The 17,929-nt window shown below is 38.2% G+C and overlaps 2 protein-coding genes across 3 annotated transcripts in view; both read right to left on the bottom strand.

Annotated features, from left to right (window-relative positions):
* Window positions 1-2,381, bottom strand: part of ACAT1 (acetyl-CoA acetyltransferase 1) — a 27,456-nt gene extending 25,075 nt beyond the window's left edge. Inside the window, exon 1 of the mRNA XM_006913428.3 lies at window positions 2,220-2,381. Coding sequence (XP_006913490.1) covers window positions 2,220-2,291 — 72 coding nt within the window. The 5' untranslated portion in view covers window positions 2,292-2,381. The remainder of the gene's footprint in view (window positions 1-2,219) is intronic.
* A 9,907-nt stretch (window positions 2,382-12,288) lies between these two features.
* Window positions 12,289-17,929, bottom strand: part of CUL5 (cullin 5) — a 77,388-nt gene continuing 71,747 nt past the window's right edge. For both annotated transcript variants that reach the window (XM_006913427.3, XM_025047903.1), the window contains one exon: window positions 12,289-15,828. In XM_006913427.3, the coding sequence (XP_006913489.1) occupies window positions 15,634-15,828 (195 nt within the window). In that variant the 3' untranslated portion in view covers window positions 12,289-15,633. The remainder of the gene's footprint in view (window positions 15,829-17,929) is intronic.

Here is a 17,929-nt window from a genome sequence, read left to right as displayed (position 1 = left end):
AACTTATGGCAGGAGACACACTCAGGAGAGCACTGCTAGAGGTGAGCGGAGGCTAGAGAAGCAAAAGAGACTAAACAGGACATGAGGAGTCTGGATTCTGGTCTGTGTAATGAGAAGCCACTGAAGGCTGTTATAAAAGGACCACTCCGGCCACAATGTAGAGAACTGACTAGTGAGGCAGGAGTAGGAAAAGGAGGCGCCCAGGCAAGATCTCATGTGGCTAGGGCCAGGGAGGTCCCAAGAGGGGTAGATTCAAACAGATGGATTTGGAATATGTTCTAGAGGTAGAACCAGCCCGTGGCTACTATTCTTATTTTACAGGTAAGGAAACGAAAGCACAGGCAGGTCAAACAACCTGCCCAGAGTCACAAAGCCAATCAGTTTATTCAAATCCAATCAGTTTATTATACATGTATGTTTTTTACATGCTTACACATATATAGGTACATATTATATATTTTATTACACACAGTATATATTTTATTTAAAATAGTAATAAAATTTAGGAAGAAATAAAATTGAGGCAACTGCTCTTTCCAAAGTACTACCACCAAATCTGTTCCTCAGTGTTCCACATACATGTCAGGCCAGGCCCCCAAAATTATACTTAACTCCTTTCTCAGCCCCTCACAGCCAGTCATTAAGTTCAACAGATTCTACCATGGTGCTTTCTCTTGAATCTATCCATTTATCTCCCTGTCTATTACCATCTCAGATTACTATCACTACTTGTTTGCTTACCACAACACCAGGCTGTTCTTTTGGCCTGTGTAGGAAGAAAGGCCCAAGTGTGCTAGCTAGAAAATTACTGCTCGGCTATCGCCCATGAGAACATAAGTCATCATCCATGGGAATATAACATTCTAACTACGCTTTCTGCTTCTGTATCCCCGCTTGCACAACCGACCTGTGGGTTGACAGTTAGTAAACAGAAGAAGAACTTTGTGTTTAAGACAGAATGAGGAATAGGGTTTAGGGCTTAAAAACCCTGTACCTCTACATTTTGGGGCTGCTTAATTTGGGGTCTGCGTACCCCTGGCAGACCCAGCTGGCTGAATAAAGAGTGCGTTTCCTATAACTCACTGGTTTCTGGTGGTCCGTGTGTCTATCGGGGGCTGGCAGCTACAACATAAGGAAGGAGATTCAAAAATCCACAGGGTGAAAATGAATGGGAAGGAGCAAAAACATTGAGTGTATCCATCAGGATTCAATCAGGAAAATAAAAACCATTCACTTGAAACACAGAATTAAATGCAGAGAATTAAATACACAGGTGATAGAAGAGCTGAGAACACAGGAGACAGAGTACAGAGATTAGCAACAAGAAGGCACTAGCACACTTAGGACAAAGGGAAGAAGCAGGGTTACCTGGCAGAAGCAAGAACCAAAGGAGTCACAGACATTGTCAGAAACACCACAGAAGTGGGGAGGGGGAAATTATCATGGCTTCTCCTTTCCTGTTTCCCAATCTTCAGCAAGTGTCTGCACACAGCTAATGGAGATCATGAGGTTGGGACCTGCAATGGTCAGCCTCACAGCAATCCAGACAGCAGAGAGCAGAGTAATGAATCTGGAAGCTAACAGGCCCAGGACAAGAACAATGCAGGAAAATTTTTTAAAGTCTGAGTATTAAAAGAATGATTTTAGTTCAAAACAAAAAAATAGGAGTTACAAGTAGAGGTCAATAGAGTCACATACGTATAAAGGTCAAGAAGGAAAAAATACACACAAAAAAAATCACTGGTATTCTTCAGGTGAGTGGCACAGAAATCCAACTGCAGGCCTAAAAGGTCTAAAGGACCATTTAATTATAATCAGTACAGGCATACTTCATTTTATTATCACATAGTGCCTCACACCTTGTAAGCCCAATGATCACCTATTGCACGAAAACAAAATCTCTTGATCTAACGCTCACAGAAAAGCTCAGAAATAGTATTACGGAACTTCCACGAGGTCAGGAAAGGCCAGAGGCAATCCCAGGCCTCTCCGCCGGCCAAACTGCGCAGCCCTTTATCCACACGAGTCAGCAATCATCGCAACTACACAAGAAACCCTGGGAACCCACACAGTCACTGGCGTGCCTTCCGAGCGGGGCCCGCGGAAGGATGACTCTTGAAGCCTGCAGCGAGGCTCCGCCGCGGAGCCGCAGGCAGGGACCTGCCAGGGCGGGGACTGGGCACGCCGAACCCCCGGCCCCGGGCGCCAGCCCCTCTCACCTGCATCTGTAGCCGAAGCAGGGGGCTGCACCGGCGGACACAGCCGCGCAGAAGGGCCGCCACTACCGCCATGGCACTGGCCTAGCGCGGAGCACGGACTTCGAAGGCGGAGCACGGACTTCGAAGGCGGAGCACGGACTTCGAAGGCGGAGCACGGGCCGCGAGTGCGCAGGTCCAAGTGCGCGACAACGGCCACCTCCCCAGCCCTGTGGCTCCGGAGCGGCCCCCTCCAATGGCAGCTAAGGAGCCCGCGGCCCGCGGTGATTGGCCCGCCGCCAGAGGAGGGCGGAGCTCTCACGCGAAGTTGGCGCAGCCCCGCTGAGGAACTGCTCACGCGGTTCCGGATGTTCGCAGGGAAGCCAGTAAACACTTGGCGCGCTGCTCCTGCACTGCCCTTGACCTTCCCAAGCCAGTGGTTTATGTGTAAACCTGGGCCTTTTCATTTCTGGGAGCATATTCCCATAAAGTACGAAGGAAATGCATGAAAATATTTTTAAGCAATCCAAATAGCTTTTAATATGAGATAGTTTTGCAATTGTTTTTCAGTAAGAGGAATAAAAGGAATAGAATACATAGTAACAACTTTACTGAACAATTAATAAGGATTAATCTTAACAAAAACTCCATGAATTAGATGCTGTATTATCCACCCCTTAACTAATCTCCCATAGACCCCTAATTCAAGTTCTTCCAGGTAGTCAAAAGTAGGGCAGAAGTTTCTCCTGAGCCTGAAGCTAAAGTTGTCTTTAGCTCAATACAATCCACATACCACCGAAGCACATCTTGGGGTGACTATCTCTGAACCTGCACAATAACTAAAATACAAAGAAGTTAACTTTTCGTCCATGATTGCAAAGAAAGTTGTAGAGCTGGAGTGTGAACTGATATTATTATATTGTACAGCTTTCCTGTATCTTTTCCCAGAGAATGATATCGTTACTGTGATCATTCTCACACATTTTGGGAAGCTATTACTTAACTTTGGATCTTCAGTTGGAGACAGCGAATCTTTGTGACTTGGTAGCATTATCTTCCTTTACATTATTTGTCAAATACAAGATAAAAGGAATGCCAACATACAAAATGAATACTTCAACTCAACTTTAAGCCAAACCCTTGTTTTTCCTAAAGTTTCCCTTACTTATGTGTTAACTTGTTATTACGTTTTGTTGGCAGCTGTGGGAGATTGTTTTTTTCAAACTAGCCACACCTATAGCTCCACAAGCCATCTTTCAATGTGACTGATGCTTACTCCTCCAACCAGAAGTGGGGTCTGTGTTCTCTCCCCTAAAATCTGGGCAGGGACTACTGACTGCCTCCACCATGGAGTATGGCAGGAGTGAGGTTATGTGATTTTTTAGGTCAGGTCCAGCCACAAATATGGATAAAAAGCCCTTAGATGATTCCAGTTCCCAGCCTTCAACCCTTCTAGTTGAGCCCCCACGCATTATTGAGCAAAGACAAGCTGTCCCTCTTGTGCCCTGTCTAAATTCATGATCCACGAAAAAAAAAAATAATAATAAAATGAATAAATGTCGATTGCTGTTTTAAACTACTGTGTTTTGGGATCACTTTTTTACATAGCAATAGATAAATACAGCACATCTATCTTTAATGTCCCTGTCACCCCAGGTTGGTCCCTTAAAGCAATGTGTGATTCCTTTACCCACCAGATCCTCTATATTCAATAGGTCACCGAGTCTTGACCTTGAATGTCACATCCATGCCTTCTTTCTTGGAGACCCTACTCTAGGCCAAGAACAAACATTTTTATAACTATTGCTTCAATAGCTATTGAAAAGAAATCATTATGATGTGTATTAGTGCTTAAGCTGTGTGTGTGTGTATAATGTACAAAGTATGTTAGATCTTTTTAAAAGCTGAAACTTTAAACGAATAACAAAATTAAACAGCTTGTCTGGCATAATAGAGATTACCAGTTGTGAGAGGCCAAGGCTGATGACTAGACTAGAGGTTCAAACAGCAAAAGACAAAGAGAATCCCCCCCACCCCACCGTGGGGACTCAAGCCCTACACCAAGAGAGGGGCCTTGGCTTTACACAGGAAAGAACTGAAGAGCAAGCAAGTTAAAGGAATGTTTATTAGAGACGGAATAACGCTCCATAAACAAAGCGTGGTTTCCTCTGAGTCAGAGAATGAGACCCCTAACATCTAAAGAGCTGGGTTTATATATGTTATTTTAGTTTCTATGAAAAATTATTGATTGTAGGGGCTAAAGAATTGAATGAATGGTTGAGTTTATCTTTAACTTGAGCAAGGTACAGCTTAAAGTTTTTGCTTTCCTGTTTTCCTTTCCTAGTATGGGCAAGAGTTAAAGGTATGGGTAAACAGTTGTTAGCAATCTCTGCAGGAATCTTCCTTTGTTCTGTAGGTTCCTTGTGGTCTGGCTTTAAGGCTAATCTGCCAGTTCCTGAGTCTATTTGCAAGTAGTAGGCTCTCAATTCCACTTGGTTTAATATTTATTTAACCAATCTGTGTAGCTCTCATGCCTCTTTTTTATATGTCATAATCATAGCTACTTATATAGTTCTTAGTATGAGGCAGTTCTTTCACAGTTTGTTTAATCCTCACAAAATCCCAATAAATTAGAGATTATTATTATCCACATTTTATAGATAAGGAAACTCAGATACAGAAGTTATATAATTTGTCCATTGCAAAACAAGTATTTAGTAACAGAGCTGCAATTTGAATCTAGGCACTAGGCTTTTTAACCTTTACACTAGTTTTACCTTAAGACTTACTTTAGAAGCAGCCTTGATTGGACAATTCTGCCTTAAAAAGCACTTCCACTATGGAAATATTGCCACTATGTTGGACAGGACAGCTTCTAAAGAAGTTCAAAGAGACCTAGGAGGTAGGTGGGGGACGAGAGCAATTTTTTTCCTGAGCTATGGCAGACAACTGCTCTTCTAAACTAAACTGCAAAAAATTAGAGCAGCTTCATCACAAATACAGTTAATAATTCCCTTTAAGAATCTAGAAATTTGAAATTTTAAGATTTTATATAGAAAATGGGGGTGGGGGGGACTGAATCCAGAATAATTATAGCACTCAAGTAGTCTGTACTTGGGGCAGTTTAGACTCCTAAATAAAAACTAATTCTGATCTTTATTTACATTTGTCAGAAAGAAAAATGGGAACCAATTTAGGATTAAAATATATAATTGGAAGTCAGAGCAGAGAGGCAATTGTTGAGGGTAGTAAGTGGATGAGATTACCCAAAGAATAGTCTCTATATAGAGAAATTTTGGGAAGACCTGTGCTCAGGTGGAGGAAGAGGACACAACAAAGCAGATGGAGCAAGAATTGTGAAGAGAAAGGTAGCAGAGAACCAGATTACTCTGTGATGTGCTGCATCCTCCACCCCTACTTTTTAAAAAATCTGTAAATGATCTCCTATTCACCCTCAACTTGTGAAGTCATGATCACCCTGGAGAGTGGAACCAAAACAAACAGAAGGACACTAAATGTTTTATTCTAAAATTCTAAAGTCATAGTTTAGGTGACTTTATGTTAGGTTACAAGAACAATTTAAAAATCCATTTTTCCTACTGCCACCCAATACTTGTTATGTAGAACTCAGGGAAGAAAGGCTAGGGCTGGAGAAAAAAACCAGAGGATTGGCCATTGATGAGTGTCCTTGCGACAAGCCCTCAGTCCTTGTCTTCTCCTGCAGCCCATCCACAGGGGAGTGTGACATAAGAACCCCTGCCCCGTTACACACATGCGAGCACGTGCACACACACACACACACACACACACATTAAACTCAGTTTTATGAGAGTAGATCTAATTTCTCCAAAAAAGAGGCCCACATGAGACCAAAGGTTAAATAGATTGAGGTGGCTGCTTAGGATGCTTGCATACAAGGGGCCTAAGGTAGCCTCACAGAAAGCCTCCAATGCCCAAAAAAGTCCCCCCAACAGCTGAGTGATTTTCCTCTTGTAGCTGTGAGGAGTAGAGAAGTTAGCTAGAGCTGGTGGTTCTCAAGAGGCCCCACTCTTGGGAAATCGGGCCTCACAATACAAGTCAATGTGGAGGTGCAGCGGACAATGCCTGGTTCTGAGGTAGACTAGGACGGAAGGGGCAAAGGGAACAAACCTGAAAGTCACAGAGCTTAAACCTAAAATTTATGAAAAGATAACCAAATCTGACTGAGTTTAGGTAAAAATGACTAGATTAAAATTTCTTCCATGAGATAGAAATGGAGTGTTGGAATTAAAAAAAGAAAATTAAGTATATCTGAATTTGTAGCTTTTAGTTATCATTCTTGCCACAGTAGGTAACATTGTGTCTAGATATAGTTTTTACTGAAGAGCTAAATCCTTTGAAATGCAGTGCCTCTTAATTTCTAACTACACTTGTTACAAATCTAGCCAATATCTCTCTAGTGTAGGTGGAGACTTCTGATTTGAACGGTATATTTAGTTAGTAGTCTTGGTAAAATTTTTGGCCCCTTCCTCTCTATAAATGCCCACAACTACAATCATAAGCCCCAGAATGGCTTTCTAAACATAGAGCTAATTTTAGGAAGATTATAAAAATACTTTCCACAGCAGAAAACAAATTAGAAAATAAAAAAATTTTTAAGAGAAATTTAGAAAAAATTTGGGTATTAGATTCATAATACAAGTATCTTTGTTATTCACTTCTAATTAAGTTCTATAACCAGTAACTTCTATCGTAGTTAGTGTATTGGAATAACTCATTGTACTAGATTGAATAGTGTCCCCCAAAAGCCCGACCCCCATACCTGTGAATATGACTTTATTTGGAAATAGGGTCTTTGCAACGTAATCAAGTAAGGATGAAGTCATACTGGATAAGGATGGGCCCTAAGTTCAATGACTGGTATCCTTATAAAGAGAAGACAGAGAGACAGACATAGGAGAAAAAGCCACGTGGAGATGAAGGCAGAGACGGGAGTGATGCGTCTACAAAACGAGAAATGCCAAGGAGTCCCGGCAACCATCGAGGCTAGGAGAGGAGGCACGCAACAGGTCCTCCCCTAGAACGCACAGAAGAGACCAACCTTGCCAACACCTTGATCTCAGACGTCTAGCCTCCAGAACTGTGACAGAATAAGTTTCTGTAGTCTGAAGCCACCCAGTATGTGGTAATTTGTTACGGTAGCCATAGGAAACAAAAATACATATCCTGGTCGAATTGCATATGCCATTTCCTTACTTTTTCTATTTACCATATATGCCCCATAAAACATCTCTTTCCTTGAAGTCCTAGGAAGAACACAATATCAAGAGAGCAGCTTCAGTAGACATATGGAAATGTTTGTACCCCATTGTTGAAATAAATTTCTAGGCCCGAAATGGAGCCACTCCTGCCCAGGGTGCCAGTCAGCAAACTGAAACTTAGGTAACTTTTGCGTCCCTGTAAATGTTCCGCTTGGCCAGAAGTGCAGTATGTGCAGCCAGCCAATCCCCAACTGCAAGCATCTGTAATGATTTCCTTGTTCTAAATAAGGTCAGATATGCACCCCCAGTCAATCAATTTAAGCCAAATACTCTATATGTTCCCTGATTGATACTCTTTCCTGTTCCCTAACCTCCAAGCCAATTGTGCCGTTTCCACATTGCTGCTTCTAAAACTTAAAAATTTGCTCTTGCCCCAAATCCCTTGGGAAGCGTGTTCCGCTGCTTGTGAGGCAACGTACTCCCCCAATCTATGGATTGTTTTTCCTTGAATAAGGACATCAAACTTGCTAATAAATTGTTTTGTCATTTGACACCTCGGTTCTGAGTAAGAAAATGATTACAATAGGCAGATACACAAACAATAGTAGACAGTTCCTAAAATTAACTTTCTTAGGATTTATCTTGGGATCTAGAACAAAAAGATACAAAGGAAGATAATATTACGAAGGTCTTAATGAGTGTAAGACAAAACTCCTATTCATCCAGACAATGTTTGGGCTTGTTACATGTTCCTTCACCTTCAGACAATGTGGTTTTGTCAATAGTGGTTCCCAGGCCTCGCAATTCAATTTTACAAATAGTGGGACCATAACTGAGCAAGGAACTGCACTAGAAAGTGGGGGAAATGTTAAAATGAAAATACTTTCCCTGTGTTTATGCTTTAGATTTGGAGTGATCCCTCAGCCATAGCCTAAAGGGAATGATCCAGTTCACATCTCAAGCCTCAGGCTCAATTAAGAGAAAGATTGAGGATAGGCCAGGGATCCAGAAGGGCCACAGATTTAAAGCAAACGTAATCTTACTGACCACCACTTAACACTCTGTACACTTACCCTTCTTCGAAGCAGGCCAAGAAGCAGTCAGGGTGCTAGTCCTCACATACCTCAGATGGTATAAGCATACTATGAAATTCTTTTTCTATTCAGTGAACACAGAAGGTAAACAAATGTCAGATTCCAGACATAATAATAAGTGGAATCATATCGTAATGTCAGGAGGGAAGCAAGAGAGATTACATCAAGGTTGCTAACCTGAGAGACTGAGATAGTTACTAAGTGGAACAAGTTTGACAGATGATGAGATGTTCAAGAAATACGTTGATCTTGGGAGGGAAAGCCTGAATTGGAGACAGTCTGGAGCATCAACATGCAGACAGTGGTTGAAGCCAGAAAAGCGCGTGCAGCTCAGCAAGTGTAGAAAACAGAGGTGGAATCCTGAGGTGTGAAGGCAGAAAAAGGGCCAGAGAATGAGACTGAGAGAAAGCTGAGAGAGAGAAGCGTGAGAAGAATGGTATCTTTGAAGCTAAGGGCTGAAACAAATTCAATAACTAGGGGTGTTCAAGGTGCAAATGCTATATGGAGATAGAGTAAAAGGAAGATTGAAAATGAACTTCCCATTAACCAACAGGAAGGTCACTGACAAGCTGGGCGAGAGGCCCAGTGGGGACATAACCAACAAGCATCAAGTAGAACGAGAGACGCTGTGGACTACTCTTTCATAAGTTTAGCAAAGAATGGAGGAAGAAAGAAAATAAGGTCATAGCATGATCAAGGTAGAGGGAAGAATTTTTTTAAAGGATGGTGGATACTTGAATACATTTGTAAGCAAGTGGTTCTCAAACTTTAGTTTGCATCGCCATCACCTACAGGGCTTATTAAAATTCAGATTGCTGGGCCCAACCTGAAGAGTTCTGAATCAGTAGGTCTGGAGTAGCGCTCAAGAAACTTGTATTTCCAACAAGCTCTCAAGGAATGATAATGCTGCTGCTCTGTAGACCCAAAACTTTGAGAACCCCTATTGTAGGCTAAGGAGGAAATCACCAAAGGAAGGATATAGATACAGGAAACGGAGATATTTTTAGAGCAAGACACAGGAGGCAGGAGAAGGGGTTCAGTGAAAAGGTAAAATAGTTGGCCTTGAGTAAGAAGTGAGGTCATCTCCTTCCCGAGACAGGCATCAGATGAAGACGTGCACTGTCAGAGGTAAAGTTTAGAGGTGGAGAGAAGGCAAGTTATGAAAGTTCATGCTCAAAGGCCTTATTTTTTCTGCTTGTTTTCTCAAAGCAAGGTCATCTGAGAATGGAGGTGGTAAGGTGGCGGGTGGGGGGAATCACACATTTAGCAGCCATAGGAAAATGACCTTGGAAAGGTGTTCCCAAGCCCCACTCTTTCTTATAGGTACAGTAATTATGGTCTCTTAACAAGGGGTGTTAATTTTTAAACTTGGCTCATTGCAAAGTTGGCTCTGTCCTCAAACTTCTTTGCCATTGAAGGTAGTGTGGAATTTTACCCCCTCGCTGGCTATTTTAGCTTTTTGGTTGTTTTCAGTTTTTAGCTGTTATACTGTGATGTGCCCAGGAAAGCTTTAATTGGCATTTATCCTGCTTGGGTCTCAAAGAGATGCCTGAATTTAAGAGTCAGTATCTTTATCAATTTTGGAAATTTCTGGTCGATAGCTCTTCAATTATTGCTTATGCCCTCCTTTCTATCTTCTATGATTCCAACTACACATTGTTATAGATATTTTACCATTTCTCAGATGACAACGTCCATCTATTTGTCCATTAATACTTATTATTTTTTAAGATTAGATTATTATTGAGATATAATTCACACCATACAATTCATCCATTTAAAATGTGCAATTCAATGTCTTTTAAGTATATTCATAAAGTTGTGCAACCATCATAATAAAATTTTAAAACATTTTCAATACTCCAAAAAGAAACCCCATACTCATTAGCAGTTAAATCTCGTTCTCTACCTGCCCCTTCCTCTCAGGTCCTGGCTTCAGCTAATCTTCCTGTCACTATGGATTTCCTTATTCTGGACATCTCATACAGATGGAATCACACAACATGTGGTCTTCTGTGACTGATTTCTTTTACTTAGCGTAACACGTTTCAGTTTTGTCCACATCATAGCATGTATCAATAGTTCATTCCTTTCTAAAACATATTTATCTTTCTATTGTGGTAAAAATAAGCATTTTAACCATTTTTTATGTGTACAATTCAGTGGCATTCAATGTTCTGCAAATATCGCCACTATCAATGTCCAGAACTTTTTCATTATCCTAAACAGAAACCCTATGCCCATTAAACAATAACTTTCCCCTCTCCCTACCCCGTCCCTGGTTCCCACTGCTTTCAACCATCAACCACCTTTGAAGAAATATCTTTAGTATCAGCCTGCCTCAGTAACCACAGAACAATATAGGAAAAACTGCATTTACCATTAAATGAAAATAGCAAAACTCAGTAACACCCAGAGAAAGTCTCTTGTCATTCTTTAGACAAACAGCCAAACACTAGATTAAGTTTGGATCAGTACTTGTGACATTAGGTCATTACCAACCCAGAGAACAAACTGGTATTCTCTTTCCTCACTCTAGGATCTAACGAAGATTTTTAATCTTGGGTGTTGGAACATTTAAAATTTATACAGAGCATTGTTTGTATCTTTATATGCCTTTTTCTTGAATCAGATCCTCATAAAAGTCTGCGACTCAACAGTCTGAGACCCCTGCTCCAGACTGTCCATTGTTCAAAACAGAAGTTAACGTCTGTGTTTGAATTTCTGCTCCAGACTGTCCATTGTTCAAAACAGAAGTTTAGTGACATGTTAACATCCGTGTTTGAATTTACAGCCTAGAAAAAGCAACTACAAAATAGACATGTTAACGTCCGTGTTTGAATTTACAGCCTAGAAAAAGCAACTACAAAATAGTCTTCCCATTTAAAACTTAAAATACTGAACTCTACCCTGTTCACAAGAACATTTACTCTTACTCATTCGATCCACATTTAAGTAAGTGCCTACTATGTTTCTACTATGTGCCGGACAGGTTTTTATATTGTTTTAGCAGAATTAGATCCAACTTTTGATATTTTGGGGATTGAGAAAAATAACAAATTCCTAGGAACACTTCCCAGGGCCTTGGAAGGGGCCTGTGCAAGCAAAGAGCCCAGAAGCTTAAGCTGAATGGTAAATGTCTCTAGGTTCTGATGAATCTTACACTGAGATTGTACTTTCTTGTTTTCATTTCCAAGTCAGTTCTCCTAAGCCTCGAATCCCAGTTAAAGTCCAAGGTTTAGCTCAGAGCCACTATAAAATCCCATAGACTGTCTCCCCAAAAGATATATGTTGAAACTTAATGCAATGTGATGTTATTGGGGCGGGGAGAGCTTTGCTTTTAGAGGTCACTAGGACATAACCTCATGAATTTAAATATTTCAAAGTTTGCAAATACATACAAAACATGAAATAATTTATATTTTTTACTTTTATCTGATGTAAAATTTGGGTTACGACAACGACTATCTAAACTGATGAATGAATGCATTAATTACTGTTATGTTTATTATGTTTGACCTCTTCTAAGCATGACAGACACATGCTATCATCAATGGAAAAGCTATATTCCTGAAAACTTTCATTTTGCGCTAAAATTTGAAATATAAAAGAAGTGAGTTACTTTTCATATTTCTGATTCTTAAGGCTGGCTGAGATTTACTACTTCACGAAATATATAAATATATCTATTATAAAATTTTTAATTAAACTCTTAGAAACTTTTACAGTAGAACATCAATATTTTCTGGGTAGGTGAAATCTTTTATATTACATTTTTATTTTGCAAGAAAATAAATTATACAACTTAAAAAATAAAATCCAAAAATTAAGCAGTTCATCAAAATATTTCAGCCTACTGCATACAGAAACTGCTACCATTTAAAATTGTACAGCATTATTATCTTGGTATGTAGTGGCACACATTCAAAATCGTATATACCATACGAGGAGATTACAACTTAGGAACTCAAATTTGTTCAACACTCCAGACAACATATATAGTGTAGATGACAGGAAAGCTCTCATGTAATGTTTATTTCACAAATATGACCTTGGAAGAGTTTATAAGATAGCATCCCAGTCATTTACATGAAAATAGAAAAACCAGCTTGAGTTTAAGATAGCAAATCTTTCTGGAAAACTAGCAAATCTTTCACCCAAATTGAATTTTTAAAATCTGCCCTTTGAGCAGGGCTAATGAACTCCTACTGCAAATAATGCAAAATACTTTTAAGCTACCCCAGTCATATTTTGTATTAAATTTAATAAAAAGCAAAAACAAGAAAGCTAACATTTCATTTTTGGAAATTTTAACATTTACGCACAAAATAAGAGTCAGAGAATTAAACAGATTGACAGAATACAGGGACCCCTCCAATAAATGTAAAATTGGAAGACTTCAGAATTTATTTCAAGATCCTCATTAAATTATTGGAACAGTAATGGTTTAATATTTATTTCATTGTAAGCATTAAAATTGTTCTATATTTTTACTTTGTAAATTTTATATCATGTCTTTTTTACTTTGACAATGAGATGGCAACAGAAGTTAACATTTTCCAGATGGCTTCGTCTTGAAATTAAAGATGAATGTTTGAAGCTTAAATTAACCCCTGAAGAGCCTATTGCCATACTACTCATGGCGGGGAAAAAAGTACATATTCATCCCAGCTCGGATAGCACTGATTTTAAGTGCACATTATAGAAAAGGGACCCAATAAAGGATACTATCTGTGATTCTGTCTTTAGCAAATTGCTGGTATGTTTTTTTTTTTTTTTCAGATTTTTTATTTAAATAAGCAAATCTATCGTCAAAATGTATTTAAAGAAAATTCAATAATGATATAGGCACCTTGTCAACTAAATGGTTTTCATAAACATCAAAAAGTAGTTAAACTTTTGTGTACATAACAAAAAAAATGATGAAAACTGTGAGTCTATTACTGCTGTTCTATTTCCCAAAATACAATTAGGACATAATTAGCTATTAAAAAATTTATAAAATTTAATAGAAAACTTTGCTATGGATTTAGTTACCCACTTTTGCATTAAATTTGCCTTTATAAATCAAAACATCATGGCTCTCATTCTTAAATTAAATGACCCAAACAATGAGAAGTTCCAAAAAAGTTCTGAGAACAATTCTGATTTAAAACAACAAATATTAAACATTAAAAAATGGTCTGTAATATTCTCCTTCCATTGTTTCTTCCTTTGGCATTCTTGTATTAGATAAGCAAATATGCCAATACCAAACTATTTGTTAAACATAAGGACCACAATTGTCACAAATTAAAATTTATCCATTGTTAGCAGTCATTTAATTAGAGAAAATGGTGAGCACTATTTTAGTTTAATTCTTCACAATATGTTTGGTCTAATAACTGACATATACTACTACCGTAGAGCTTAAGTGTAAGATTTTAAATTAGAAACAAAATTCCAATTTCCTATGAGTTTCAGAACAGGCATTTGACTATAACCAGCAAAACTTTAAGTATTTTAAACTCGCTTTCCTTCATTCAGGAGGCAGCTCACAAAGCCTCTTGGGATTAGGGACAGATTTCATAAAATGCTCTGGAAAGCACTCTGCAATAATACTGTATGTCTTTCAATGCTCCAGCACTTTTATGTCCTACCATCTTGAAAATCATGTTTTAACTTTTACTTAATATCAAACAAGATATAAAATAATTTGCAAGAAAATTTGAAATGTGCACCATAATGAATAAAAATCCATGTTGAGTCATTCTTTCCCAATGGGGAATAAGTTCTTTTTTAAATTGTTCATGTCCTTATGTCCTAAAATCTTCACTACTCTGGGTATTCCATTACCAGCAACTAATAAGTTGCTACTTTGGATTGACTAAAAGGAACAAGTGTTGCCTTCTGAACATTTTAAAAATGTTTATTTTTAAAATATATAAATATATATGTACATATATTTGGCAAGTTTACTGTTCATAGTAAGACTGCAACAATTTTGCTTATGCTTTTTAGGTCTTAAATTGTGGTTTTTCTCTTCCTTCCAGGTGACTGACACTTATTACTTTTTAAAACAGAACGTCTTCCTTACCAGAAACCTGAGGCTACAAATCCCTAAATCAAGAGACTTTACATACCAAAATATTTCTATGCTACAGATTAAGAGATCAGTTACATAACTGTATTATGTGAGAGCAGATTTCTACCTTGTTTTTAATAAATTTGGATGTGGCATAATAAATATTAGGTATATAAATATTAAGTGTGTTAGTAAACACACTTAACATATTCGTTTTGCTATTTTGACTCTGCAATCAAAATGACCTATCTCCATATTTTTTCTTTTAAACTGAAGCAACAATTAATATAAGCTTCACTTTTTCAAAACAAGCTCTCCAGCCATACAAGATTAAAAAAAAAAAAAAAAAGCTCATCATTTAACACCAAACAATTAAAACAGCAGTCTCCTGCTTAAAGAAAGCCAACATTTGTAAGTTGGGAAAATTTAATACCATTTTTAGGCCACCATTAAAATCCAGTTATTATACTGAAGCAGTGTTTGAACAAATAATTTGCTACTTATTAAATACTTATCGTCTCACCTACATCTGCCCTCTCCCAATGTTGTGTAGACCAGCTCACTCCTTTGATCAAAAGAAACCAAGAGTGCTATTTCTAGTTTTAATTGCATTTTTAAAACAAAACATAACAGCATTTTTCAGTGCACAAATATCTGAAGATCCTTCCTTGTGCAAGCACATTTTTGTAAGAGAGGAAAAAAAGAGAAAAAAGCAATAAGAACCCCGCCCTCATCTTTCCCAACTGTATTTCTTCAGGTGGGCATAAATCAAATTTACCTTTAAAAGTTCATAAAGGGCTCTTCATGAATGCAAGTTTCTCCACAAAACAGCATGCTGTTAAAGAGTGTGCAACATGAAGGAATGCCATCATGCTAACTAAGGTGATTGCCAAAATATAGTTGTTTTGTTACGTAAGGCAGAGATTTTAATATTTATGTAATCAAAGTCCAAATAAACCTTCCTCCAGCACAAACTGTTACAACTTTCTGCCCAAGCACTTCAAAATTTGGGTTCTTAATTTGGTCCATAATATTCAAAATTAGGCCATATATATGAAAGTGTTGATATCAGATTCATCTCTTCTGATGTATTTGTGCTCTATTAACCATTCTATTTGCTCTTTAATCATCTTCTTCTGTGGCAAGAACATGTTTTTCAAAATTTCTACTAATTCAGTCTGCAGCTGAGCATTACTAATTTTCTTTCTCATCTTCATTATTTGTATGATTGCTTCCTAAAAGAAAAAAATAAGAGCATTAATATATTAAATTATTTAAGTAAAACAAAACGAAAAATGACTTATGTATTTCATCCTCTATTCAACATCTATCCAAATGATTAGCAGTCACTAGATTAATCTTGAGACCAGCATCTTTTACCTAACAAATAAAAATATCTTTTTTTCTCTCACTGTAAAAGAAAATCTGATTAGAGAGATTTTGAAAAATTAGGAAAAGCAAAATTCTCTATAACTCCTCTGATGAAAGAAAACCACATTTAATGTTTTGGCCAATTCCTTTCATACACCATGTACATTAAAAAATTTATCTTACCTGTGAACACAATATGTATGTAATCTGGTATTATGTTAAAAATCAATTAAGATACAGCAAACCCCTACACATACCTTTCCCCTTGCACTGTTCTTTGTGTAGTAGCAGAGGCCAGTTGGTGTCTGTTTTAAAAAGTGATAATTACTACTGTTTATATATTTATCAGATAAGTTTTATTTTTTATATTATCTTCAGTTTGTACTGATTCAATGAAATGTTTTAACTTTCTTCAGGAATAAGCATTTTTCATCTAAGTCAGTTTTATAAATATTTTCCTTGGTGGTTTCTTTAATTACTATTAAGCTTATAATAAAAATAACTAGAAAATTATCAAATATTCTTTTTTAAATTATTTTTTAGGCAAGGCAACCCTTGGTTGACGTCACAGACTGCAAGGACCTTGTCAGCTTACAATCCTTTATTTTTTTATTTTTTTATGCCTACAGCACCTGGTATTCCTAGGTGGTCTCCCATCCAAGTACTAACCAGGCCCGACCCTGCTTAGCTTTCAAATATTCTTTTCTCTTGTCTTTTCCAGCCCAAGCTCTCTCCTTGGCCAGCAAAAGGCATCTGTCTGTCTTGCTCAAGATTAGAATTTGTTGAAAATGAAATGTGAAAACAAAAAATGAAGCAATATTTGCTTTACCATTCAAAGTGGAGTATTGTTCTTTCCCTTTCTGACACTGCTGAGGTTGCAGGCTCGAGGCCTTTCTACTGTGGCTGAGATACGCTACAAAATGAAGTTTTGCTGCAAAGCAATAGACTTAGAAATCAGGCACTACTCAGTAAGAGAAAAGTGCCTTCAACTTCCCCTGTATAGACATGAAGATTCTTTCACTGTCACTAGGTCAGGTGAATTCCTCCCATTCTCAACATATCCAGATGCCATGATCTTGATCACAGGGATTTATGCCAAGGGTACAAATAGAAAGAAGGAGAAGTCTGTCCCTTCAGGCATTTGAAGATTATAAGAACCAAGGAAGAGAAGAGGAACAACTGTAAATGTCCCAATTTCTCCTCTTCTAGACTTGGTAAAGGTGAAGACAGTAGTTGTATTAGAGAGAGAAAAATGGAAAGCAGAGGGGCTCTGGCTCTGGTCCCCATTTAATATGCTGGAGGTCACTTGAAGAGTGGGATGATATGATGGAAATAATATGCACTCCTGAATCTCTCTCAGTTCCCACATGACACAGAGTTCAGAGCTAATGGACCTGCCACTGGGCCTTTAGTGGCAGGTGAAGGTGATCCTGCAGCAGATGATAATGACAGTGTACAATGAAGGCAAAGGGGGCCACACAGAAGATATGGCATAGTTTCAGAGGGCTCAAGGGCTCAGTTAAGAGCAGAGGACAGGCAGGTAGAGGAGGGAAGAGACTATGTAGCCTTTCCCAACTGGAAAAAGAATAATTATAGTTCATCTGCTATAGACATCAGCAGTAGATAGCAACAGAAAGTCAAATTCCCGTAGGTGAGAGAGAAAGCACTCCACAGCTGCTAAGAGTAAGAACCCAAGACACTGTCACAACTGTATAAATATTATAGATGATCCCTTCACTGTCACTGCAAGGTCAAATGAATTACATCTAGATGCCATTTGTGAAAATTGCAAAGAATGGGGATGGGCAGAGTAGGATCAGGGAGAAATAAGATGTCTCGGCATTACCTAAAGGGACAGCTTGGATTACTGGAATGGGCATAACTATGGATTAGTTTAAGATAAAACAAAAAAACCTTTATTTTCTCTGCGCATCTTACAGTATGACTATATACTACCACCACATT

This window comes from Pteropus alecto, unplaced genomic scaffold (assembly GCF_000325575.1).
Source record: "Pteropus alecto unplaced genomic scaffold, ASM32557v1 scaffold385, whole genome shotgun sequence".
NCBI lineage: Eukaryota > Metazoa > Chordata > Mammalia > Chiroptera > Pteropodidae > Pteropus > Pteropus alecto.
Note: the sequence above shows the minus strand (reverse complement) of the source record. Positions and strands in the feature narration are given on the sequence as shown.